A 27,099-nucleotide genomic window follows, 5' to 3' on the forward strand; every position below is an offset into this window, starting at 1 on the left:
GGTAGGGAACTAGATTTAATTAAATAATGTTAATGAGCAAGTTTCAGTGGATACTGAAGAATTGCCTACTTTAATGGACATCTGTCATCTGTTTCACTTCTAAAAAAGCAAAAGTTACATTCAAGAATACGAGTAGTTAAAAGAGAGATAAAAACTTAAGAAAGCCTAAAATAATTTGTATAGGATAGAGGAGTTGGTGAAGAAAAATATTCCAAGAATTTGAACAGAACAAACTCATTAGTGATTAGTCACTTACTATTCATGCTGCTATCATGGAACCAAGTCCTATATAATCTGATAATTACACACTGTGTTCTTAAAATAAAAATTGCAAACACAAATACATATCACGTGACATACAAACACATATGTTTATTATGGGCTTAGCTATGGAGCAGCATGAGGATGGAAAATAAAGTTCAGAATGTCTAACCCAATCTGTTCTGCAGCACTGCTACTGTGACAGTAATTCAGTTATTTTTATTTAGTATTATACAGTTATATTCCCAGTCTCTTAGTGCAGAAAGATTTAAATATGACTTATCAAACTGAAATCTAGGTGCAGTAGCTATTCTGCAGCAACACACCATTAAATTACATTTTTTGTTACCTCATCAAGTGAGTCACTAACAAGGTGCATCCTCCTCACTTTCACATTCAGGAACAACATATTCATGTCTGGTTTCTGTCTGCGAGAGACTTTATCAACAAGGCTTTGCTATTTGAATAAAAAAGAAACATCGTACATACAGTATCTTCGTTTAAAAAAAACAAAGCGCCACACTTGTTAAATGTAAAAAGTCCTTAGTATCTTGAATTAAAGACATTACCCTAATATGACAGATGCTTCAATAACTTCTAAGAGATGGAGAGCAATTTCTTTTCTACTGCAGATAGCATTTACACCGTACTTGAACTAACTTACCAGGAAGTTTAACAAGGTGGCGGCAATTGTGCAGCAACCTTTTAAACTCCCCAAATAGTTAAAAACATACCCATAGGATTCTGGAGACTGGTTTGTGCTTTACTCAGCTATTCTACAAGACATCCAGCAAGCCAGGAACGGACAGGTGCTGCCACATTGAGCGCCAAGGAAATCAGTATCACCTAGCACCTGAAGAAAATTACCGCTGAAGGAGGCAGTCCATGCCTCTTTCAAAACAGAAGAGGTCACCCAGAAGCAGTACCTCTTCTGTTACTTATGAGCATACAGTTGCATCTTGGTCTTCCATGCCAGTATGTCTTCACAGAATAAAATAGGAAACAGTCCAAAATTCTCATGGAATTTTGCTTCCTTAATTATCTTTTTAATTTAACATACTAGCACATTATGCTGGTTTCTCAAAAAAGAGAAAAAAAATTTACAGTAATGCTTGCTCCACAGCACTGATATTTATAAGCACATTAAAATAAAAAATATTGAGAGAATCCAGCATGGACCTTTGTAGACTAGGAATAGTAAAATGGCTCAAGTTCTTTTTCAGGGTAGTCCAAAATACTAGAAGTTGTGATGAAAGGCTGTATGCAATATCAGTCTAACAAAACCTTATAAAATACCATTGGAGACACGAACATTTATTACTAAATGACTTACCCGTGCAATACTTATCATCTGTTGTTCCGAGTCCCTTTGAATAATAACTTTTTTTGCCACTATAGAAATAATAAATGGGTATTGACAGAAAGAAAACCTAACAAGAGAAAATAAGATTAAAATATTTCCTTTTTAGCATCTAGCATATTATTTTCTTTTTAAGAATACAGGAGTGAATCATTGCATTATCATTCACTGATAGTAATTTGCAAATAGCTGCTGTTTTTTTGTTATAGATACTCAATTCAGTAGAACAAACTTATTTGCAAATACTACTAGAAATTGTAATTAGTAATAATACTTATCTTCAATAAAGCTCTTTTTTAATGTTTAACATTATCAATAGGCCTAATAAAGTCATCTTCTGCTTTAAATACTAAATTTTAATTGCTACAATGAATTAAAGAAAACTATAATATCTTCTTATTAAATACAAGAAAACCAGCTGTCTCAGTGCAGCCTTCTTAGGTATTCTGGTTTGGCTTATTTGCTGCAGAACTGATTTTCAAAGCAACTGATTTTCTGGAGGTCCTTCAGATTTAACCTGGGGTTACAAGTGTTTAAGACTTATAAAATATCAGATCACAGCCACATTCCACTGCAATCAAATAATAAAAATAATTTTGAAAAACTTCAGAAATCATCAGGGTAAAAGATTTTTTTTTTTTTTTAACTGGTTATTTGGTAAGGTTTTTTGTTGATTTAGTTCATGCATCACCTAGCAGAAGTTCATACTGAAATACCCAGAGCTCCAGACTATGTGTGCACATGTGTGTCCTGAATCTTGCCTGTGAGAAGCTCTGGAATCTAGTATCTTTAGGAGAGAAAGGAAAATGAGGAAAAATATTCTCACTCAGTCTCCTGGAAATCCTAATCCAAAATGTTTTACCAAAGAGTGTTGACTTAAGGGAATTATGTATTTCAAAATATTTCATATGGAATGTGAACCAGGACTTGCTCCTACTTGGCCTTCTTAGCTCTAAGCATAGAGTCTTGATTGCAATTCTTTGTTGTTGGTTTGGGGTTTTTGGTTTTGTGTTGGTTGGTTTGTTTGTTTGAAGTAGAACAACACAGAGTCAAAAAATGTAAAATTGGAAAAAAGTGTGGTTGTAACAAAGTAAAAGAATTACATTTACTTCAGCTACTCCAGAAGTTATGTATCAAGCAAACTTTGTTTTGATATAGATTGAATTCCCAGTGTCTCAGCTAACTGAAAACTGGAGCAGGTGGAAATCTCAAGCCCTTTTATAAGTTTGGATGCGAGTGCCAAAACAGCCAGATGGTGCCAATGGAAAAAAAAAATAATTTTGAAGCTCAGCAGTATTCAGATTCCAATGCTTTGACTGAGACTATGCAAAGCCTACTGCACATTGATCGCTATCAAGTGTCATGGGTTTTGGTGTTTGTTTTTTGTTTGTTTGTTCATTTGTTAACTTCCCAAGCAGAATATCAGACAGAAACCTAGCCTAAAATGCCTGCTTTGGTGGAGCAAATTATGCCCTCCAAGTTTTCCTTAACTGCTGCTTAAAGGCAAGGAAAATTGCACATGCAATAAACAAAAAGCTACATTTGGATGGCTGATGTCTTAAGTTAGCTTACTGAAAAGTCTTGAAATATGGGAAAAATTTAATTGATTTTGTGATTCAAATTGTAAAGACTGAGTGAAAAATACAGCTGTACAAAATAACATTTTTATTAAGAAAATATTACTAAGATTTTAAACTTTAGCAGAAAGACAAAATGCCTGTTTCTGTAGATGTTTCTAAATCATACTGGTATCCACCCCACACAAGAAGAGAAATACCCTTGCAAGCTTTGAGTCTGTAAAGATTTAACTTGTGTGTTTATTTTCACGTAACAGAAATAGAAGAATTGATTTCTCTGAAACAAATATAAATGGAGACACATATCTACAGGTAATAAGGTACATTTTCATCGTTCATGTGTTGTATACACACAACACCACTTTCTATGAAAGTACTGGAAGTTAAAATATGTTTGTAGTAAGACACAATTAGAAGTCTATGCCAATAAATAATAAACTCTTATTATCATCTGTATTTTACATCTTTTACCCAGTTTCCAAAGACAGAACGAGATATATTACAGTCAATCTCGCATCCAGGCAGTAGCAAGTATAGCAAGTAGTAGCTATACTATATGTTTTCAATAAAATACAATATTTAATATGCTATATATACACAAAAAGGGTACATATACCATACACATACACAGGGTAGATATGGTGCTTTGAAATAATACTTAACAAGAAACAATGAGTTATTTCTCTTACCTGTGAGAATTTCCATAACATTGCCAGTTATGATATTCTTCCATAAGATCAATGTGATCAAGTGTAGAATTATAGAAATCCATATATGAAATAATAGGAGGACTGATCAGACTATTTGCAGCATCTACAAAGACAACCCAAAAGTCTTAAAATACTGCCTAATACTGCCTGGATTTGGCACATCTGTTTTCTAGGCATCCTGAGCACCAGTGACCTCAAACTTTAAGCCAAATCAGCTGCTAATAGCTTTGTCTCAGTCTTAGCTAGAGAATTACAACTATAACATAACACCACATGATACCATATTAATTGCTGTAGAAAACAGTAAGTCCCTAGTTCAGTCCATTTATGATAAAAGAACCCCTAGTTCAGCACATTTGCCCATGTATAAGAGAACCTCCATTTGACTCTAGCCCACTTAATAACATACACTAAGTTAAGGTTTCACAGATAAAGAATCCTATGTTCTGCTGAAATCAATGAAAAAGCAGTTTGATAGATGGATTTCTTAAACACCTTCATTTCATTTCAAACACAGCTATGGATACAACATCTACACACTTTTCAGTTACAATTATCTGTTTGAGTTTGATTCCTGTTTGCAAAAGGGATGGAAAGGGAGGGGCGCAAAACATATTATGCAAAGATACGCCTGTTTCTTTAGGTAAGTGCTATACCATCTAGACTCATCAGTACAAAAATTAAGTACTTGACCAAATGAAGAAAACCAATTCATATTTAAGCTGCCCATCTCATTATGTAACACTCATATGATGTCAAACAGCTAAGTAGTTTTCTCTATTTGCACTTAAATATAATTTAATTTTGATCAGCCAGACAGAAGGTAGTGTATATTGAATTTCTAAATATCCCTTTTCTCAGAATTAAGGAATTAGCAACTCTTTCATAGATGACTAGACAACACACGTCTTGGTTTTAGGTAAGTTGAGCCTATGTGTCTAAACTGTTGCTTTGGACAAGCAGGACTGTGCAGAATGCTTTTAAGGAAAAGTTTTAAGTTGACAGCAAAATGAAAACATCCTCATACTAATCTTAATTTTCACTTGGCAATTTCATTTTCTCCTAGAAAGGAGAAAGGGCTTTTACCCAAAAAACCAAGACTGACCTTAAGCCTCCCATTTCCACAGTAAATGCTCTAACAAGCAATAGAACAAGGGGAAATGGCCTTAAGCTGCACCAAGGGAGGTTCAAGGTGGATATCAGGAAGAATTTCTTTACTGAAAGGGTTGTCAGGCATTGGAACAGCCTGCTCAGGGAGGTGGTGAAGTCACCATCCCTGGAGGTGTTTAAGAGACGGGTTGATGTCGTACTTAGGGATGTGGTTTAGTGGTGTTGACAGAGCTAGGACAAAGGTTGGACTCTATGACCTTGGAGGTCTCTTCCAGCTGAAACTGTTCTATGATTCTATGACTGGAAGAAAAGGTTTGTATTTGCAATGGTCAAATTTGCTATGCTCTATGCTGAACTGGACAGGGATTTACTTCTTTTAAACTGTTGTTTTAGACTTAAGAGGCATAAGCATTGCCTAACTTCTTTTATATGCTAAATACTTCTGTAGAGGTAAGCCAGTTACAGCAGAAATTCCGGAAATTACATATTTAAAACAGTTTCTTTTATAAATCTAAGGGAAACCTTAACCATTGGTTACTTCTATGGATTTTTGTTTGAATGGTCTTCTGTTACTGTTACAGGAAAATGATGCATAGCAATTATCCTCTACTGGAAAGCAAGTACAAAGACTTGCCAATAGAAGGTGGTTTTTGTTGTTTACTACTTTTTGGCATTTTATTGTAGTTCGTACTGTGCCACCATCATTGCCAGTCTACCCCAGAAGAGGGCAGATATAAACTACCCCTCCTATATGTGTGTGTGTATATATATATATATAAAAAAATATATATACACACACACAAATGCACATATACATACGCATGCATATACAGTTCAAGAAAAATACCTACTAAATAAAGCCAGGACTTTGGTTGCTGATGGAATCCACCACGTACACTTCACCATAGGTGGAAACTCTTCGGGTTTTGCAGGAAATAGGCGTAAAGAAATAAATTGCAGTAACCTGTCCACCAGCTGCTTGAACCTCCTCTGTGAAATCCTAAACCGAACACGCTGCAGTTACTATCATGCGATCACTGTCCACACTAGAGTTTATATTATATTATTATAATATAGAGAGAGTTTATTACCAGATTTCAATACTATTTTTTAAAAAACATGCATTTGTCCTATACATACAAATTCCAAATACAGTTTGAAGAAGCATGCTTTTAAATATTGGCACACAGCAATGCTCTTCAGTGCATCCTTAACCATGTTTTCAATGTCTGTGTTTAAAAAAAAAAAAACAAACCAAAAAACCAACCATTACTTGTTCTTGACTTTTAGTAAACAAAAAAACCAAAAATCCTTAGCTATTTCACTCCTGATGAATCCTGAAATTTTTGCGATACTCAGTGCTATTGAATAAAGAGCGGAAAGCACTTCATATGCTTGTGACAAGTGCACATTTTCAGTTATGTGCTACACCACTTCTTTAGTATCGCAACACACAGATAAGTGTAGATAAAGCATCCTTTCTAAATAGGAGCTCTTCTATTTCATTGATTTAGATTTCTAATACACATTTTAAGAATAAAAATATCAATATGCCTATTGCATTCTTAACCAAGAGAGTAAATCTTATTTGTAAACATCAATTCAAATGAAATCACATATTACCACAATTGTAAGCAGATCTAGACATATTACAGGGTAGAGGGAAGGGAAATATAATTTCAGTCCTTGCAGAGAGGAAAATTCTTTATTAATAGATTCCCTGGGAGATAAGGGAATTCTGAATATGGAGAAACTTTTTTTTAGCCCAGACCGAACTTTTTGCACAGTCATTATAAGGAGAGCAACCTACATACCAACTTAAAAGCCACACTTTGGGCAGCTACCCCCATATGACTTTTAGTGAGGTGTTATTAGAGTTATTCAATTATTTAAAAGCCTAACACCCAAACTACACTCTCTCACCACCTCTTTTACACTATGAAGCAGGGACCCTATTTCATTTGTGGTTTTCATACAATACAGTAAATTTACAGTATCTTTTCAAAATGATGCAAGATAAACCTTTATTTAAACCAAGACCATAAAGATGTTTCTATTAAAGATATCGTTCAAACATGTATCTAAAAATTTACATAAGTAAGTTATTTTGCATGTGGTATGGAAAAATAACTTACATAAGTTATTTCACAATTAAGGCTTTTTTGCATAAAGATATTAATTTTCATATATTATATAGAGTTTGCATCTAAAAATCAATATTACTCAGGGGACTATGTCCAAATGTACTTTGAAAACAACAAAACCAATCTCTTTAGTCAATTAACTTTCATATAATTTATAAAACAGTCAACATCAATGGAGACACAGTAACAGTTGCAATCCTAAAAATAGAATTTTTAATTTTTAAATTTTATTATTTTTTTTTTTACTTTTTAGACCAGTGCACTAGGAAATGATGGTCAGCTTCTGTTAAGGCTGCTATCTGTCTTAGCAAGTGAGCATAGATGACATAAGTAGAAGTGTTACTAAATTGAGGATTCTGAAAAAGATTAAGAAAATGTGTTAGGTTAATAAACTGCACAAAGGGAAAAAAGTAGTTAGGATTTTTTCTTATGTTTGTTGTTGCCAATACAATTAACACAGGAAAGGAATTCACAAAATTGCTGTGACAGTGGTAAAACTATGAAAAAAAATTATTTGCAACTTCCAGTCAAATAAAAAAATACGTAACAAAAGTACGGGTTTTTTTTCTTTGTTTCAAAAGCCAGCCCACAGTAACAAAGACAGTACTCAATATATTTTTCTGGATTATCATTTACTGTGTAGCACATAAATTACATTCTTCCGAGCGATGTGCTTTCCATCTTAGTCGTAAGGATTCTCCCGGCTCCTGTCTTCCCGCACATCAATCTGAACTTATTTTACCTCTTACTTATGAGCAAACACATCTCTACGTTTCAGCAGGTTAGATTCCTTATAATTCACAGCTAGCATACCACCCCAGAGAAGAAAACTATTGTCTCAAAAAATTAAATTACCATCTGATCTTATCAAATAACAGCAGAAACCTCTCCTTGTGTGGAGAGATGTTATCTACACTGGCAAAAATTAACGGGGAAATTTGCTACAAATGCAAAGCAACCACAGTGGCAAAGGTGATAGGTTAAGACAGGCAAAAATCAGACAATATAGCCAGTCAGATAGACTGGAAAGAGTTTGCTAGATAAAACGCAGTTACAGCAATACCAAAGAGTGCATATACTGAAACTTTCTGGAAATACCAGTTATAGCATACCAATAAAGCAAATCCAGGAATAGGGAAGAAATAAGAACAAATAACCTGCTAAAACATCATTCTTTCAGCCTACGTAATGATAGGAAACAATTACATGTCTCTTAGTTCATAGATTTAATCTATGCAACCTGTCCCTATCAACTACATGCCATTAAAGCTCCCAGCCCATCATGCATACCCTACACTTCTTCCATATTTTAATACATTCTTACAATAGGAAATCAAATGTGAAGTATCTCACTATATAAAATATCTTGTTTGCATAGTATACTGGTTTATAGATTATAAATTAAGCAGACATTACTTAGAAATACTGTATTTTTCTTACCTGTAGAAGTATACAGTATGCTCTAAGATCATCTTTTGTTCGTGGCCTATGAATGAACAAAATAACAAGCAGAACCATATGTACACATCACATATGCACATTAAGAGTAATGAAATCATGCACTCTACGGTTTAACTTTGCTTTGCCAATGCGTGTAGAATACGGTATTTAAGGATCTTCACTGCTCTCAAACACTGAAAAGGACACTTAAAGACTCTGACTCCTTTCTAAAAGCGGTAGGCTATTTTAACATCTGTCTTTTGTGGCACAACGTAAGAGAGAAGGCAAAAAAAAAAAAAAACCAAACCCAAAGTCAGAAGTGAACAGTAAGAGGTGTTCCAAAGAGGGAAGTCCGTGCCGTTGTCTATCTCAGGTGACACCACAGAAGAGTTTATTTGCCACATCTTTGATATTTCCTGACAGAATTCTCCACACACTTCTACCATTGCAGCCTCTGTACTTGCCCTTTATCTGCTTCAAGGCTTTTACATAACCACGAACACACATGCAGCAACAGCACAGAAAAGGAGCATAAGGTGGAGAAAGGAATAGCCAAGGTGAGTCACAACAAGGTGCTGACTCCTGCTATATATTTTGTCAATTAAACTATGCATTCTCAATTCTACTACTTCTTGCTTAATGTTGTCATCTCCAAACCTCCTGCCTTTGGGCTATCCCTTTCTGCATCCTGCACTGTCTTTTCTACGCTGTTGCCACACGTGAATGGTATTGTGAAGTAAACTTCAGATCAAGGGATTATCTGGGTTAAAACATCCTAGTTGCTTTTGCGGGGGGAGGGTGTGTGGGGAGAATATGTTTTACTCTAGACAAATTTTTTAATGCATCTCACAGTTCAGATGCCCAAAAGATTACCCTAGCAACACGCAGCTGACATTTTGTGGGGGAACGTATGGCTGAGTCTGCCTCTCAGAGGTTCAATGTCAGCTTACAGAGTTCAAGATACACTTCATCAGACTTGTCTGCCAAAAGGAGACAAGTTCTTATGAGTCAAGTAAGTTGTTTCAGAACATTTTCTTTCTTTGGCTAAAACAATAAAGACAAAACGTGTATCAGGTGTAAGTGCTGGCACAGCACTAATGCAAACATTTGTTATAATTACCCTTTCCATTCTTGTAGCAGACCATTAATTATTCCTTTTAGGACTGACTTCTGAACATCTTGAGGCTATCAAAAAAGGAGAGGAAAAAGCATATCTAATAAAATTATACATATTCTATACAAGATATTGTATAGACAAGCAACTTTGTTTCCGTTGTGATTCAAGCCAGTTAGGAAATCTTTGTGTTACGATGTTGAGCTCCTAAGCATCTTTCCTCGCAGACTATTAGCTGAGGCCTGGAGTTGTGCCAATGGTGGCTTTCAGCGCTTTAAACAACTTAAAAACTGGATCTACAATTTCTCAATTACTCCTTTGTTTACTAGGCACAGTACCTACTTTTTGCTACCCCCATCCTCACATTTTCCTTATTTCCCACCATGCAGTATCCCATCACAGTCATGTCACATCTTGCAAGTGGTCTTTGAGATCTATCACAGTATAAACTGTGCATTATCAGCAGCAAAAATTTCCTCCTCTTTTACTAAAGCAGCTTTCATGATTCTATGGCAATTCTCATGGGACCATTTTAAGTATGTTTTGAGAGATTCTTCAGAAATTGTGCCTATCTGAGAAAAACTTTTGGTATAAATTGCTTCTTAGCGTATTTCTTTGCTGAAATTGTTACAATGTTTTAAAACATGAATTCTTTTCTTCTACTTACAGTATTTAATAAGGCATCATAGACAACATTCACAAATTTTGCATTGATTCCAGAGTCCTCAATGGTATTAAATGGAGAATTGGTATCTTTCTGTAAGTTAGATAATACACGAAGCATTTTGTTTTTGAAATGGTTTGATTATTTTAGCTATCTTTGAAAAATAAAAGTTTAACAGCAAGTTTAAACAAAATACTTACAGATATAACTATTGTCCTTATCAAAACATAAGAATCTAAGTTGCTTTTACTAATATGTGAAAGATGAAGCTAAACAATAGTAATCTTACACATTGGCAATATTCATGTAATTCCATTACCCTGCCATTCTATTTTAAAAATGTAAGAGGTTTTCAAATTAATCAACTTTGCTGTCAATCCATCATCAGACAAGAGCAACAAAACCATAAGCATTCAGTATTTGTTAAGTAACTAAAAGGCAGAGGTTGTTTTGTCTAGGCTTAGGCCCTACTGTCCATATTAAATATCGTAAGTACAATTTGCTCTGTAATAGGCAGGAAATACTAATTTAGCATGAATTCAGAAAGTTTTCACACATGATCTTTCACAAGGAAAACGGAGTATGCCATCACAACACAAGAACAGCTATACTACTTCAGCCCATATCACAAGTTTTTTTAGGGACAGGGAATTTCTGTTCCCAGATTTGCTTGGGCCTCTGTACTAGCTGCATTAGCTTGTATGTTCTTAAGTTGTAGTTTGTAGAAAGTGTCTAGACAGTCATAGTGTCACAAAACAAACTACACACTGGAATTTAAGCTCCACATACATTTGAAATATAGTTGCTTAAACTGGAATCAATAAATCAATGCAATAACAGATTGTCTACCAACAGCAGGTGAGATCATGACAAAATGATCCTAGTGGCCTTGAGTAACTAGCTGCAAGCCTTTAACTGATGTTTCTGTAAACATTTTGAAGAATCAAGGCGCTGTAAGTACTAAATAGTAGTATGAATTATCTTCTACCTTAAATGCAGCATTTATCTCCAGGAAAGAATCAAATGTTGTAGAATAAAAATCATGTACAGCTTTCCAATCTCCTGATGACTTTGCCTTTTCCACATCATCCCTAGAAAGAAAATATTAAAATATTGGTAAAATAAGGGTTCAATCTTCCCAGCCATTTAGGCTGCACTGTAGCTCTAAGGTTTCCTCACTAAGCACACTTAGAAGACTGACAAGTATATCAGTATCTTTCTAACATCTTTGTCATTTTAAGATCATGGTATTAGAAGAGAACAAAAGCATAGTTTGTCTTTGATACATCTGAGCAGTGTCTCTTCTTCAAAATGTTAATTCATGGTGTCACAGTTCAGCACGTTAAGACAAATATTAGCAGAACAGAATTACACTGAAGATACACTGACATGATAAAATTTCTGAGACTAGTTTATTTAAGTAGGCAGACTCCTAAACTAGTCAAATTCATTATAATTTGTACAAAATTCTATTTCTCTTCAAATTTTTCAAATAAAACTTAAACTTCGTATGCTACTACATGTTCTGTAACGGGACAACAAAATCTATGGATTTCATCTTAAATATTTTTTAAGTATTGGACCTTAAAGCAAGTATCTGCATATGAAATTTTGTATACTATCATACATTACCAAAAAAACCCCAAACCAACAAAAAAAAACCCCTCCCCAACCAACCTTTGAAGCAGGATTTTATTTTAGCTATCTACAGTGCTGGTGATACAAACCCCATTTTGCTCCCCCCAACATAACTTCTTTGTACTAGATCTTTTTAAAAGGTTATCAGTGGGACATACCAAAAATGCTAAAGACTCTCTAATACTTTACTCGAAAGAGTAAAATCCTTGATAATTACATAATTAAGTAGCAGTCAATAGATACAAAAATCTGAATATGGAAAACCTTTCAGCTCTTCAGATCACCTGAATACCAAGAGAGGATCACCTCTTGTCAAATTCTCTTTTACACCTGTTTCCTTTTCCACCAAATATACACACTGACTAACTAAAAAACCATTCCTTTTCCTCACTTGGATGAAGAGAATTTCAGACATGGACAATAGCAAAGAAGAGTATATGCTCATACGTCTCTTGGAGCAGCTGTGATTTCTTTTTTTTCCCCATCTGTTTGAAAAACACAAGAATCGGGTTTCTTCCTAGGAATACTCCTCCCCATTTCCTGACCAAGATTATCCTACTGTAAAACATTCAAGGGTATTACAGCAGCATAATGCTGCTCTGTGGGTGCTAGGGATAAAAAAAATAAAAAGCCACATTTTCAATGAATTAGTAAATAAGAACACATCAACACTAAAGAAACACTCTGCCAATATATCTTCACATATTGCAGGCAGAATCCCCTACTGTAGATACACTTTATGCCCTTAGTTTTTCAACAAAGCTATGCCATTTCCTCAAGTGACAGCATCAATGCCACAGTTTTTGGGAACACAACTATGTAAGTAGAAAAAAACATGTTCCCTATTGCCTTGCGTCCACAGCAAACCAAGCAAGGCCAGCAAAACTGTGGTGTAGACCTGACATCAGGGAAATGGGCTATACCAGTTAAAAACAATTCAGGTGGTTTCCCTGGGGACTTCTGCTAGCCTAGCTAGGCCTATCAAGCATCATGTGCCAAATACTATAACAGTGCTAGAAAAAAATCTAATGCAGATACAGTTTTGATTAAGGGTCTGTACTGATCTGGAAAAACAGAAGTGAACCACAAGACACTATTTCACATCAATTCTACTTCTAGCTAAATCAGTGTTACGGGGCAGCAGCCTAAATATCGTCTGCACAGACTCTAACCTTAAAACTCTTTTTACTTTGACAAATTTAAAGCACGGTGCCTCTCAGAAAAGTGCTAGAATAGCTTACACTTACACTGCTTAAAATTGTGACTACATAAGTAGGAAGGATACATGAAAAAAGAAATAAGATTTTGCCATAAAACTAACATTGAAAATTAACAGTCTTTAACATAATGAAGAAAGATCATCTGCACTTTTAGAGAAAATTAGAAATAGTGCAGTCCACATAGTCACCACTCCAGGCCCTCAAATATGATGTTATGCATTTAAGTGTCTGACATACAGTGTTTCACACAAGACTGAGAATGCGCAGTACCTCAACGGACAGGGCACACAAACATTGGCAGCACAAACAAAATACCTAAAACTGAAAGGGATTTTCCAGCCTACCATAAGCCATACTTTTTTTTTTTTTTCCAAAAATAAACATCCACTGAATGTCAGGAACTGAATTGCTAACTCTGAAGAACAAACTTTTCCCTTTCTTGAACAGAACACTTCAAGCTAGAGAAAGTATTTTGATAATTTTCACAGTAACAGAGTTATCAATTCCACCATCACAACCAGACTAACTACTTGTCAGTCTTACTGAACTGTTTCCTCATTTGAGATTAACAACAGCAAATGTATGAATTAGGACAAAATGAAGTGCAAAGAAAGAAAGTACACTTTTAGAAATACCAGTGTAACTTACTGAAAATCTTTCACAGTTTTGGTTTGGATGGGAAGGGAAGGTTCAGGAGGAACTGGTGCTTTCAGTTCTTGGGGTAGTGTATCTATAGAGACGCGCTGCTTTTGTCGTACATCGAGGCAAATAGGTGGTAGGTCTCTCACTTATAAAAAAAAAGTAAAAACCAATAAATACAAAGCAATTGTATACATAAACATTTACCCAGTAAAATACAGATATATGGGAACTAGGGGGGGAAAAAAAAGCCTCACATTGGTTGATTCTACATCTTTAAACCCCTACTCATCCAAATACTTTTCTTACCCCATGCTTATCCCAGACATGATGGAAACTTCGACTAATTGAAGGGAAATAGAACCCTAGAAACAAAAACCATGTCCTGAGTTTATAACTACGTCTTTGTGAAAAAAGTGCTCCTTCCTGCCAATGGAGGGAGAAAATTGGCCAGACTGCCTCCTAAGGCCTAAAAAAGAAAAAAGCAAGCTGGTGATATATGTTCCAACTCATTATTGAGGAAAATAGCCCTGTAAACCCACTAAAACCATGAAAAAAAAATATTCCAATGCAGTATACACAAAACCCCATTTTACTGACACTGTCTTCTCAAATATCCTTAAAATGCTAGTTTAGTCTGATTTATACTACACGTTTTTAAAAGCATTTATATGAATTATGATGTATGTTTGAGATAAAGGACATTATAGAAAATAAGTGTCCTCAAAAGTCAAACATATTAAACCAAAATCCTCTCGAATTGTCTAAGAACCCTCTAAGCCTTTTCCGAAAGTTGTTGTTGCTTAAAATCAACTAAACATCAAAGTAGTATCACTACTCAGCTGCCTACTCCGTTTATCACAGCAGGGAAATAGATGCTAACAAAATCCCCAAAACCCAAAGGCAGATTCCTTTCAGTCATGCTAATGACAGAGACACTAATTGTGACAACTCACCCACCATTCATCAGACAATAATAGATCAGAGCTGCCCTCAATCCCCTGAGTATGGCATCGATTATAGATATGGAACCTTGCCCAGCCTCACAGCTGGAATTTAAAGCTATTTAAAGAGAAGAGTAGTAATTTAAAAAACAAAGTGGACACAGAGACTCAGTTCAAGCCAAGGTGCCAAACAATCCCGCCATGCAAGTGCTCTGCTATTGCACATCATTCTTTGAAAGCAGGATGGACTGATGTAAAAGAAACTAAGACTATGTCTTATTTTTATACTCTTGAGAAAGACAAGTCATTTTCATTTAGCTCTCATTCTGTCTTCTCAATTTAAAATGGATTAAACATTGAATTATAATTAGCTGAATACACTGAAATGAGGAAAATATTTTCTCCACATTTGTAGACGAGACAGCTGCTGACAGAAGCTGTTTCTTATTTCAGTAAATTGAGGCTGCAGGTACTAAGCTGGTAACTTGCACCCTGTCAGTGATGCAATTTTCTTTTAAATACATGCAGCCTAAATTAGATACACAAAACCTGAGTTCTAATAATATGTTTAATAAAGACCATCAACTTCAGTATGTTTTGACATAACTCAAGTGTATTTGTAAATAGATTTATTTGCTCATCTGACATTCAAAAATATTAATTAAGATCTGTCACTTGACTTCCATTAAGGAGAAACTTGAAACTTTATGTACTGAGTTAATAAGCAGCAATAACACAATATTACAAGAAAAAGCAGTCATTGCTGGCTGTTTGCCCAGTCACATCAAGTGAAAAGACTCAGCAATGCATGACTGCTTAGGGAACGATCAAAAACTTTGAGGATGAAAATCTCATCGATATAAAGCAGAATCGATTAGTACAAAGAAATTTAGGGTGAATGAATTTAGAACAGCAGGTATTTTCACAGTGACCAACAGCTACTGGCAGATGAAAATTTTCAAAGTAGGTAAAGCACATAAATCTTATTTGTATTTGTTACATTATAAAAGAGCAATCTAGTTTGTATATAGATTTCACACCAGATCATTGTTGCACTAGAAGACTTGTTATATAAAATCAATCTCTGTGGCAGCTACATGGCAAACAAACATCACCCTAGCTTTCATGCCATATTTACCAGCATTACCTTTTCCACGCTTTTGTTTTTCACGTGTCTAGATAAACTGAAAACCCCACCAACCAAGCATCATTCCTGATTTCCAGAACATCAAAAGAAGCATTTCTAACAGAGAAGTTTGTTTCAACAATTATTTTTTTCCATAGAATACACACACACCCTCTCAAAGCCTTTGAGTGCACCTTGTACTGTTGGAAAAAATAATCTGTTTTTACATAGGCAGGTCACCCTGATCCTGAAACTACCAGAATATCTGCTCAATTTTACACATTGAGCTCTATTTCAAGAATATATCCTTGACTACAATAAATATTGCCATGCATTAGTGGGGTGAAAATTAACAACTAAGTACTTACAAAGCAGTAATTACAAGCAGGACAGTATCATGTGGAGCAAGAACTGAGGGCACTTCAGGAAAGAGAGGTGTTTAAAGTTCACCTTTGTTGCCAGGTACAAAAAAAAAGGGGGAGCAAGGCAGATCTGTTCTGTTTAATTAAATCAATTCTGCAAAAGGGTACTGTATTTTTCACATTGCTTGGCCCAGCTAGACTTAATTTTACTTTGTCCTAACTTTTATTAAGCAGCAGGCTTTCATATCATAACGTAAGACTGTATTAAGCAACTATTCAGACAGAAGCTGGACAGAACAATAAAGCTGAGAGGGACCTGCTCAGAGGCAAGATCAATACAAATCTGAGAAATGTTTGTACAGCCTTTTATCAGAAGTCCCAAATTACTGAAATTCCATATTCTGGTCCAAAAATCTAATAAAAATCTCATGTCTAACCACAATGTCATTTCATCAGGCTTCATGATTCTAGCCTATCACACTGAATACACAGCTTCACTTTCTATATTTTCATCAACTATTGTTACCTCATCATACCACAACAACCTTCCTTCTCACCTTTAAAGCTCTTCAGAACTTACCAATTCTTGCCTGGGAAATTTATTTTGTGCCATCACTGGCCTTCATCTTCACTGAAAAACAGCAGCTCTCAGTAACTGTCTCCCTTAAAAGCCCTATGCTTGCCTCATCCCTGCTATCCTTCAGATGGCAACAGAAAAATCTCCACTGAGTTCTGACACCATTTCTAGACAAACTGCCATCTGACTGCAGTTAGGCAAGCAGTATCTGCAGATGAACTACCAAATCTGTAACTTTTTTTAAAACTTCAGATAACTATTTCATCCTCCGGGACTATTTGTTTTTCTTATCCAACTTGTCTCTATGACATAATCTCTACAGAGGATGGACTAACATACACATCACTGCCTGTACAATGTATGGCATAGTATAATTTGATGAAATCTAGATCTTCAGATTTTTCTGGCACTACCACAATACAAATTCTGGCAGAACACCGAGCACCTTCTTAAATTGGTAACTAAGTAACACAGGGCTTTTATTCTCTTACCATTTTTGATGTTGGGTATAACAAGTTGCGTAGGCGAATTTCTGTTTCCGATGCCTTCTTTCTTTTGGTTGATAGTTGTGATGAAATTGCTGAAAGCGGAAAACTGATTTTTGGCTCCTCTCTCCAATCCCTGTAATTAAGATGACAGCATGCTATAAAAGGCTAATACATTACTGCAAGAGTAATCTTACTCATGAGGTGCAACACAGAAGACTTAAATACCTTTTATCTTTAAATCAGAGTGGTAATACCTAAACAAGACATAAATAATGATTCTGCAAGTTTGTTTCAAATTGAATCAGGAGACATACCATAAAATTCCTTTTCATTACATCCAAAAACTCAAGTATTAATTTTCAGGATATGAAGACCTCCCTGGATGACTGTGAGGTACATCCAGCTCAGTTTAAACAGATGAAAGTGTCACATATTGCTTTTTCCAAATAACCCTAATATACTGAAGTAGTTTAGATAAATTTCCCAAGACTTTGGGACCCAAAATTCTGTTTGAGCTAATAAAATTTAAATACTGGCTACATGGATAAAACCCCCTAATGATTCAAAACCATCAGCATCAGCTGCCACTGAAGAATGGCTAGCCAACAAACATTCATAACACAGCATTAAAAAACCTGCTTGAGTACCTGTACATGCTGCCACCAAGGAGCCTGTACAAGCCTTTACTAAGAAGCGTTGAGTGCTAATGTGTTTTAAAGGTGAACAGAAGTGAAATCACACAACAGACTTCTAAAGGATTGTGCCAATCTGCCTGTTTGACACCGAGTGCTATTAGATGTAATTACTTTGGAGAATTTGCAAAGCATAGGTGGGGTAAGGGGCCTGCCCAAGATGACCAAAGTTGCATGATGGAGATTTTAATTTCCACCTCAGCTCCACGTCATCCGTTGATATCAGGTAAAGGTAAATCAACTCAAAAATACATACACACTCTCCCTGCACATCACAATTTTCACAGCCTCGCATTAACCTAAAATTCATTTGCTTGATACCTGCTACCTGCGCTCTCAGTAAAAAAAAAAAAAAAAAAAAAAGTGCATTTTCATGCAAATCAAAACTGTAATTCCCCAAATAAGAATAAAAATCCTAGAATAATTAACATCATATCCTATCAAATTTTTTTAAACCCATACATTTCCCTTTCCCCTTCAGAGCAGTAAATTTGGTCTAAGACATGCAGCCAGAGTTCCAAGGAAAGCACTTCACTTCCACAACATCCTGAAATACTGCCAGGAGGGTAATAACACAGCCCATAAACCTGCCATGCCATAGTGTATGCAAGCTGGTTCACTGCCAGGAATTTTAAATAACTGTGGCACATACAGCCATCTTTCCACGGCTTATAACTCAGCAAATTATAAATTTGAACAGTCAGCAGGACTTCTGGCTTTAAAAACACCAAGTTTCAATTTCTAGCTCCAAATTCCTTGTATGCAACAAACATTCAAAAATAAAATGTAATTACCACTACAATTTTCACATTAAGTATTTCTTTTATTGTACAACCTTTGAAATATCATTAAGGTGCTTCTTAAAAATCACCTGGCACATGACTGGAGAAAAACAGATCCTGAACAAAAATGCCAAGACATGACTGACTGGAGGAGGACTTTTAAACAAATCAAGATCTGAGGCTAATCTGCTGTGTCACAAAAAGTATGCTGTAGGTAGAAAGCCTCTGGAGCTTGGACTAATCTAATTATGACTAACAGGGAATAGATATCATAGGTAATTGAGAAGAGGAAACAGACTATTGTGACAGCTTTTTGACTGACTGAGCTTTCTAGGTTTTACTCCAGCCATGCCACTGACATAGTATAGTTGAACAGTTACTTAAAAAGTTCTCCTTAACACCACCTCCCTCAGCAGTGATCAGAAAGAACAAAAATTGCACATGCTGTTTAACTCCATCATCCTGTTCCAAGTGCAGTTCCAACAACATTAAACAAACATATGGACAAAGGCTTTATGGGAAGCCCAGGAGGAATACTGCGAAATGACATGCTCATTAATGAGGATCTCTGACATCTTCTGGGAGAGTAATCTAGGACAATTATACAGCACCATGTCATAGTTACAAAATCTTGTAGAAGGTCAGTGAGCCTCTAGAGTCTAAGACTCCACACACACTGTCATCAGAAAACTGAACCCCCACATAAAGAAATAGTATGTTCAGAGGGAATAAGTGGACCAAAGTAATCTTTAATCCTCTTTTTAAAGAGCACATTAATAACTCACAACTCTGCTGACTTCTTCATGGAAGTTTTCCAAAGCATTAAGCCCTCCATAAGACTGGAGAGGTAGGCACTAGCATTACAGTTTATAAATCTACATTTTTCATTATTGAAGTTAAATTAGATGGTCGAAGTAAGTCAAACTGTTTGCAAAGAGCACATACAGAGTGCTTTCTGGGAAGAGGCAAAAGACCATCTAGAAGGCTTTCTTGAAAATCCTACTCTTTAGCCCTAACATAACTCACTCAAGACCCATACGTACACAGCAAGCAAAGGCCAGCAAGGAGAAAACTATTTTCTTCCCTGTGCAAGAAGACATAGAGGACACTCAGATAACCTAAAGGCAGCTGTCAATGCCTATGCAAGAAGTAGAATTTTCCCTTCTATTCATATCTTGGAAGGTGTAACATAGGACTGGTTTTGCTTTACAGAAGCCTCTACTTGTTCCTGCTTGCTAGAGGGCAAGTTATTTTGCTTCCTACGAATTTCTCTTCAGAATCTGAATGCTGACCTCAAAACCATCACCCCTTATACATTATTTCTAATCACTGTTTGGCCCATAAGAAAAGCCTGAACTCCTTGCAGGATCATGTTCATTTATTCATGAACTAATTTAATTTCCACAACTTTCCTTAGGAATAAAAGCCAAAAAACCCAAAAGTAACCATTCTTCCACAATTCCACATGGCCCTTGGCTAGGAAAAACCACAATATGAATGACAACAGCAAGTGTCACATAATCCCTTTATTCCAATATGCAACCATCTTAAACTCCAGATGAGACATCTTTCATGCACATGCTCTTAGGAGAAAAAGGATACCACGGTTATCTATTGACTTATTAAAATTCTGACCTTTTCCACAGCTATTGCAGAAAATGGAAACTGTTTAAAGCATGTGTCACACTTTCATATTGCCTTTGAGGAAGCTCTAGTCATGCCACATCAGTTGCACAAATCTATGGTGGGTCTTCAGCGCACTGAAGAAAACATCAGTTATACAAAATCTGGGGAGATGTTCTGAGACAAGGATATCTGAGGCTCACTTCATATAGAAACAAGGTATAGTATCTATATCACCATAGTCATCATATGATGTCTATAAATTCAGAAATAACAGGCAGAGAGAGTATGAAAACTGAGGTCATTTGGAGTATCACTGTATTGGGCATATATTTTCAAAGGAAGGAAATTTTAATGGGAATAAGCAAACTTTTTTTAGAAGACAATATACTCCATCTTTTGTCATCGTATCACACACCCTTCACCAGTTCAATGAGGAAGAAACTGAGAGCATATTTTGCTCTTTAAAAGTGTTTGAGAGGATTTGATTAAGTAACACGCATTTTTTGATGTTCAATCAGAACTTTTAATACAAGGACTTGTATTAAAATCATGCTATATACGGTGAACCTCACAACATACTTCAAAGCCCTGGAATTAGCTGTGTAGGCTGGTCACAACTAGGGCTTAGCAGACCAACAGTCCAATACCTTTTGTACAGCAACTCATAAAGGTCTTGCAAAAGCATACCTGCATTCTCAATTGGGTATATTTGAATCAAAAAACTGCATTCTGTTATGAACAGAAATCCAGGGCTATGGAAACGTCTATTACATCTGTCCACAAAACTCCCTCTCTGTAACATACTATTAAAACCCATACACAGCTCTTAGTAAACTCAAAATCCCGCACATATTTGACAAGCAATCACACCTTGGCAGATCAGAGCTCCTCTGTAGCAGGTCAACTTAGACAAGTTCTGCTTGTGAGCAACAGTTCAGAGGTACATGAACGATGTCCAGCTACCAACAAGTTCCCCTGATTCTTTAAGGCAGTGGGAATTCTACACGGGTGCCTAGCTGCACAAGTTTTTCATTAGCTGAGCTAAGCCTGACACATTTTAGACCAGCACTTGTACCTTTATTCTGACTGGCATTTGCAATTCAAAGTCTGAAGTGGAGATTTTCAGAGGTAAAAATAACTCCTGGGCACTTGTCCATTACAGACTTCTCCCATCAAATCTGTATTTGAATCACAGGAACAAACACATTCTTCCACATTCAGACAGATTTGCAAAGCTGAAAGACTTTCAGAAGATTGGAACGTTGTAGGCAAAACACAAAACTGGCAGATCTGCTCAAAGGAGTTTGCAGTTTGCCTACAATTACTTTAACATTACAATTACTTCATGGCAGTCATAAACATTACATACTCAATCTTTTAAATTCAAATTATGTGAAATGATAATTTCTAGTAAGTTAGATACTTACCAGAATTGTGGAATTAAAATCTCCTAACTGTATTACTTACTCCAGGATTGGTGAAATTTTTGCTCTGTTGTTGGACCAAAGTAACTTACAGCAAGCTTTAACATTGAGCTAAGCTAGATATTCAAGACATGCCAGGAAAATTTTATGTTTCACAATATTGTATGGTCAGCAGAAAGAAAATCATAACTCCAGTAAAATTAAAAAACTCAAACGAGGTTTCTGAAATGAAATTTTTTCTGGCAAATATCCTTCTCACATGTTTTTACCCATATTAGCTCATCATCAATTATCAAAATGTTTTGTTATCTTTGCTTTAACACAAAGTAAAAACCGGAAAAGCCCTTTGAAGAACAAGTTAAAGATACAGAAGTATTTTCCAGCTAGTTCTTTTGCTATGAAGTGTATTAAGAGCTGAAACCCTCCACCCCCGAAAACCCTTAATGAACATTCACATGCTGCAAACCCTCAGTCATGACTAACCCAAAGGAGCAGACCGTTGTAAAATGTTAAAGAACTATAAGTAGATGGTGAATTTATAGCTTCATTATGTCACTGCTTGCAGATGCACTTGTTATTTTTAAGAAACTTGAATGAAAGCCTCTCAAACGGAAAAGAACATGAAAGAAAATGAACATGACGCTCCCCCACAACCACGAACAAAGCGGCAAACATCGCAAATGACAGCGTGGACAGCAAAGACGGTCCCCCTCCGCGGGGCCGGGGCCCGGCGGGCGGCAGCCCGGGCGCTGACGGGTCGCCCGGCCCCGCCGGCGGCCGCAGACCTACCCCGGCAGTCGCGCTAGATGCCGACGGGATGGGCGGCAGTTTCTCTCGCTCCTTTTCTTTCTCCCCTTCTTCCTCCTCTTCCTCATCCTCGCCGCCTTCCTCGGCCGACGGGGGCTCCGCGCTGCCCTGCTTCAGCTCCGCGCCCGGCGGGAGCCCCGCGCCGGGGCCAGGGGGGAGGTCGGCGGCAGCTGTGGCCGCCGGCGGGCTCTGCACCGACATGGCCCCGCTCCCGGCCGCCCCGCGCCTCGCCCCTCACGGCAGCCCCTCAGCTCCCGCCGGCACCCGAGCCCCCGCGCCCGCTCCTTGTCCTCCCTCCCGCCGTCCCCGAGCTCCTCCGAGCAGCCCCCGCGGGCACCCCCAGCGCCGCCGCTCCGCGCCGCGCCGCTCCGCGCGGGGCCGCCGCGGCAATGCAGCAGCCAGGCTGCTCCCGGGCGCTCAGACACCCCCGCACGGCGGGGCGGAGCGCAGGCCCGCCGCCCCCGCCGCGGCCCCGGCCAGGAGGGGGAGCGCGGGACGCAGCGGAGCGGAGGCGGCCCGGCGCCGCCGGACCCCGCGGCCCTTGCGCCCCCTCAGCCACCGCGCCACCTACAGACTGCGGGCAGGAAGCGGAGCTCCCGCCGCCGCCGCCGCCATGTTGTTTATAGGCGGCTCATAGAAACGCGCTTGGCGACCGGGGGCGCCGGGCGGGGGCAGCGGAGGACACGGCTACGGAAACTCCGTAGCGCAGGAAAAGCCGCGGTGCCGGCCAGGCGTACGGGAATCGGGGCTGAGCCCCGCGCTCTGCGCAGCCGCGCCGGCGACGGGCGAGCGCTGCTGCGGCGGCCGAGTCCCGGCGGGGTCTTCGCTGGCCGGGCGAGGATGCGGGGCACCGCCGGGCCCCCGGGGTGGCGAGGACCCCCGCCTGCATCCACCTCCCGCGCCCCGTGAAGCGATGCTTCCGCCGGTCGCGGTCTCCCCCCTCCCAGCGAAGTGGTGCGCCCCGCGAGTGGGGAGCGGCGTCGTGCCTGGCCGTGGGGGGCAGGACAGCGAGTACATAAATACACGAGTAATTAATACAAAACTGCGGTGAAGGGACCGCGGGGTGGGTACCGGCACGGCGCTGCCGCTCCGCCTTCACAGCGGGCCAGAGCCGCAGCGCTGGCAGTGGCTGCGCCGTGAGCGGCACCTTTCACGCCGCCCTGTTACCTCACGGTCCCTTCTTCACGGCGTGAAGTCGCACTCTGAATGAAACGCAGAAACGAAGTGTAAAAGCTCAGTCCTGTCTCTCTTCCACGGGCAAAGCCAGAGCGGTGGCAGGGCCCGTGCGATGGCAGGTCTCGGCGCTTTGTTTGGGCAGGCCTCGGGAAGCCCCAGGCAATAACCTCCATCAGAGCCTCTGTGCAGCAGCCTGGGCCTGCTGTAATAATATTTTAAAAATCATCTTCAGAAGAACTGCTAGGTTGAACTGTTTGCAATACAACATCTAGACTAGAAGTAATACAGCATTTGTCGCTGGGCTATGGACCTACCACTCAGCTTGGTATGCAAAAGCATGGGATTCCTTCCGTGTGTGAGGGGTACCATGCTTGTGTACGCTAAGCTACCTAAAATGTAAGTCCTTCATTAGCTGCCAGACAAAACAAATTGCTTTCAGACCACTTTAATTTTGTACCTGGAGAAGAGTTCCCCTCCCAGTTTCAGGATCAAATGAGTGTGAATAGTGTTACAGACCACTTGAAAGAACTCTTCAAAATTGTTTTCCAGATGGAGGTAGGCCATGTGATAGTTTTTCTCAGCATTGGCATTACACAAATAGCTCCTGCAGGTTGGAGCTGTGGTAAAGATCTCTGTAAGCTGCATAAAAGCAAGGGCATAATAGGTACCGCAGTGTTAATCTAACACATTCAAAAATGCCTTTCCTTTTTTGAAGGAACTGGCAGACCTGGAGTTTATTAGGTTTCATTTAGAAATCACTTTGTCTCCTTACCAAGTTAAATGTGAGAGCTGGTTTTCCAAAAAGTTCACTCCTCACTGTGCTTACTTCCCAGTTGCTCTCAGTGGTTTGCATGAATAAGTGGCCTGCTGCACTTAAACAAAGCCCCCCAAACACTCACTCATCTTTTTCCTTTCTGTGCCAAGAAATAACATAATGACAGTAATTGCAACAACTTCAGTACAAGCGGCTATACACCCAGTGGCAGTCCCCAACTGGAAGTAATTGGCACAGCTGTTCTGTGGAGCTGTGCCAACTTGAAACATGGAAGGACCTGCTTCCTTGTGCCTGTGGAGGGAGAAGCAGCAAAGGGAAACAGAAATGTAGGGAGGCAAGTATACAAATTAATTCATAATGCCTTTTTTTTTTTTTTTTTCCAGTTCCATTGAGCTATAAAGGCCTGAGTTCTGATAGCTTAAAAAACACTGAAACAGCCTTCTACCAGGATTATTTCACAAAAAGCTAATGCAACATCAAAGACACCAATTTCACTGTTCATAATGTCCTGTGCTATTTGAAGCTGAAGTGTTCTGTTGAACTAAACTAATTCAGGTGAATATTTTGACCCACGGCAATTATGAAAATAGGCACAAAAGTACCATTAGAAAAGCTTCTTCCTGTTTTTATAAGAGAGTAAAAGGACTGCATAGTGAATGAGAAGCAAATGCATTTTCTTACTTCTAACAAAGGTAGCATAAGTCTGGTGCCTAGGATTTGTAGCTAGAAGTATTTAAATATAATTCATAGATCCACAAGGCAGTCAAAGATGTAACCACATCTGGGAAAGGCCTGTCTAAACTGGCTTTCAGTTTGCTAACACGGATGGATGCTAGCTGGGTGCAGCAGTGCTGCATGTAATGAGGCAATGCACATAAACCCTGGCAAAGTTGTGGCCAAAGCGATAAACCAAGGTGGTGGGCAATGGAGCAGCCGGAAAACAGGATAAAGACAGCCAGTCTTCAAACAGACGAGATTTGTGAGTTATGCAATGTACAGAATTTTGCAAAACTAAACAGAGGTGTGCGACTGCCATTTTACAAGACTTCACGAATTTGTTGGCCAGATGGCTTGGGAGCCTTGACAAAGGGCCGTACACACTCAATGCCTTTATTTTAAAGTGTTCACAGGCTTTTTGTTTGCATCACCTTTCATAACACAGTTCTTTCTTGGAGGCTGATAATGGTTTTGCTTACCTCAGTGGTTGCTTTTCCACCCTCAACTGTTACTCTGTTCCCTCCTTTATCCTTCCAAGGACCCTTTTCTTGGGTTTTTTAATCTCTTCTGAGCTGCTTAAAAATCTTAAATCACATGATGCCAGCTACTTCACAGTATTTTTTGGCGAGTGAGGGAAAGGTAAAGTTCAATCAAAAACTCTTGCTCATGCCAAGTACATGCTGCCTGGGCCTACACATCCACCCTGGTTCCTGGATGAGTTTGCAGCCTGCTCTGGACCCCATGCTGGCATGCCACGCTGCTGGCTCAGATAAGCATACGTACACTGCAGTAACAACCCTGAATGACTACAAGGGGGACACAGGCAGTACGTGACCCTGAACATATTTTCTTGCACTTATGGGAGAACAGTCCTGTCTTAGCGGGGTATTGATCCTTTCAACCAGAAGATTACCTTATTTTAAAATTGTTCGCAAATATATTTCTTCTATCCGAACAGTTTGAGTTGTCAGGAAGGGGAAAAAGTCAATGGCACATCTCTGTGCAATGACGTGGCCAGGCACAGACCGCCGCTAGGAACGACAGATGGAAACAAACCAAATGCTAACATTTGCTCACAAATAATTAGTAAATGCTTACAAGTAATAGATACACTCACAGAGACTGGCATTTGGGAGTGATGCACAAATGGAAAAAAAAAAAGGGCTGAATTCCCTGGCTAGTATTTTCATGACAAATAATTGAGTGTACCCCACATGTTCCTCTGCAGTCAGAAGTCAAAATGCAGCCATAGCCAAAATCAGCCCCGATTTAATTTGGTAACATTAGGGGTGGTTTTGGCCCATTGTGGGTTTTTCCCTGGCCCTCAACTGCTTTATTAGTGTTCGCAGTTGAAGGGTATTAAAGATCCCCGGTGCAAACTGGCATTTCAGGAATTGAAGTGACCTGTCTGCTTTAGAAAAGGTAGGCTGAATTTCCTGTTCTGTTGGTGATTACCTCTCGTCACACAGCTGTACTGTGTCTCTCCCTTTTATTCATTAGTACTGTTTCTTTCTCTTTGTGCTGTTTGAAGATCTCATATACTTCCCAATACAAAATATTTGGGCCATTTAACAGACATGTGCTTTGTGAGATGGAGCCTGAGTGGGCACAATGGGAAGCACAGGATAGCTGAAACATTGAAAGGGAGGCAAAGGCTGGAGACAACCCATTTCCTCTCTATGGGAGTAGGAGAGAGATAAACAGTTGGGAGTTTTCCAACACAACA

General features: G+C 38.6%; 1 protein-coding gene across 1 annotated transcript in view; it reads right to left on the bottom strand.

Annotated features, from left to right (window-relative positions):
- HECTD2 (HECT domain E3 ubiquitin protein ligase 2) overlaps nucleotides 1-23,107 on the bottom strand; it is a 36,373-nt gene extending 13,266 nt beyond the window's left edge. Inside the window, exons 1-12 of the mRNA XM_086466625.1 lie at nucleotides 22,688-23,107; nucleotides 17,378-17,507; nucleotides 13,887-14,025; nucleotides 11,369-11,471; nucleotides 10,384-10,473; nucleotides 9,723-9,787; nucleotides 8,603-8,648; nucleotides 7,409-7,518; nucleotides 5,870-6,018; nucleotides 3,888-4,011; nucleotides 1,595-1,691; nucleotides 611-718 (exon numbers count right to left, since the gene is read on the bottom strand). Coding sequence (XP_086322751.1) covers nucleotides 611-718; nucleotides 1,595-1,691; nucleotides 3,888-4,011; nucleotides 5,870-6,018; nucleotides 7,409-7,518; nucleotides 8,603-8,648; nucleotides 9,723-9,787; nucleotides 10,384-10,473; nucleotides 11,369-11,471; nucleotides 13,887-14,025; nucleotides 17,378-17,507; nucleotides 22,688-22,906 — 1,380 coding nt within the window. The 5' untranslated portion in view covers nucleotides 22,907-23,107. The remainder of the gene's footprint in view (nucleotides 1-610; nucleotides 719-1,594; nucleotides 1,692-3,887; nucleotides 4,012-5,869; nucleotides 6,019-7,408; nucleotides 7,519-8,602; nucleotides 8,649-9,722; nucleotides 9,788-10,383; nucleotides 10,474-11,368; nucleotides 11,472-13,886; nucleotides 14,026-17,377; nucleotides 17,508-22,687) is intronic.
- Nucleotides 23,108-27,099: the final 3,992 nt, after the last annotated feature.

Source organism: Leptosomus discolor, chromosome 6 (genome assembly GCF_034619465.1).
Source record: "Leptosomus discolor isolate bLepDis1 chromosome 6, bLepDis1.hap2, whole genome shotgun sequence".
Lineage (NCBI taxonomy): Eukaryota > Metazoa > Chordata > Aves > Leptosomiformes > Leptosomidae > Leptosomus > Leptosomus discolor.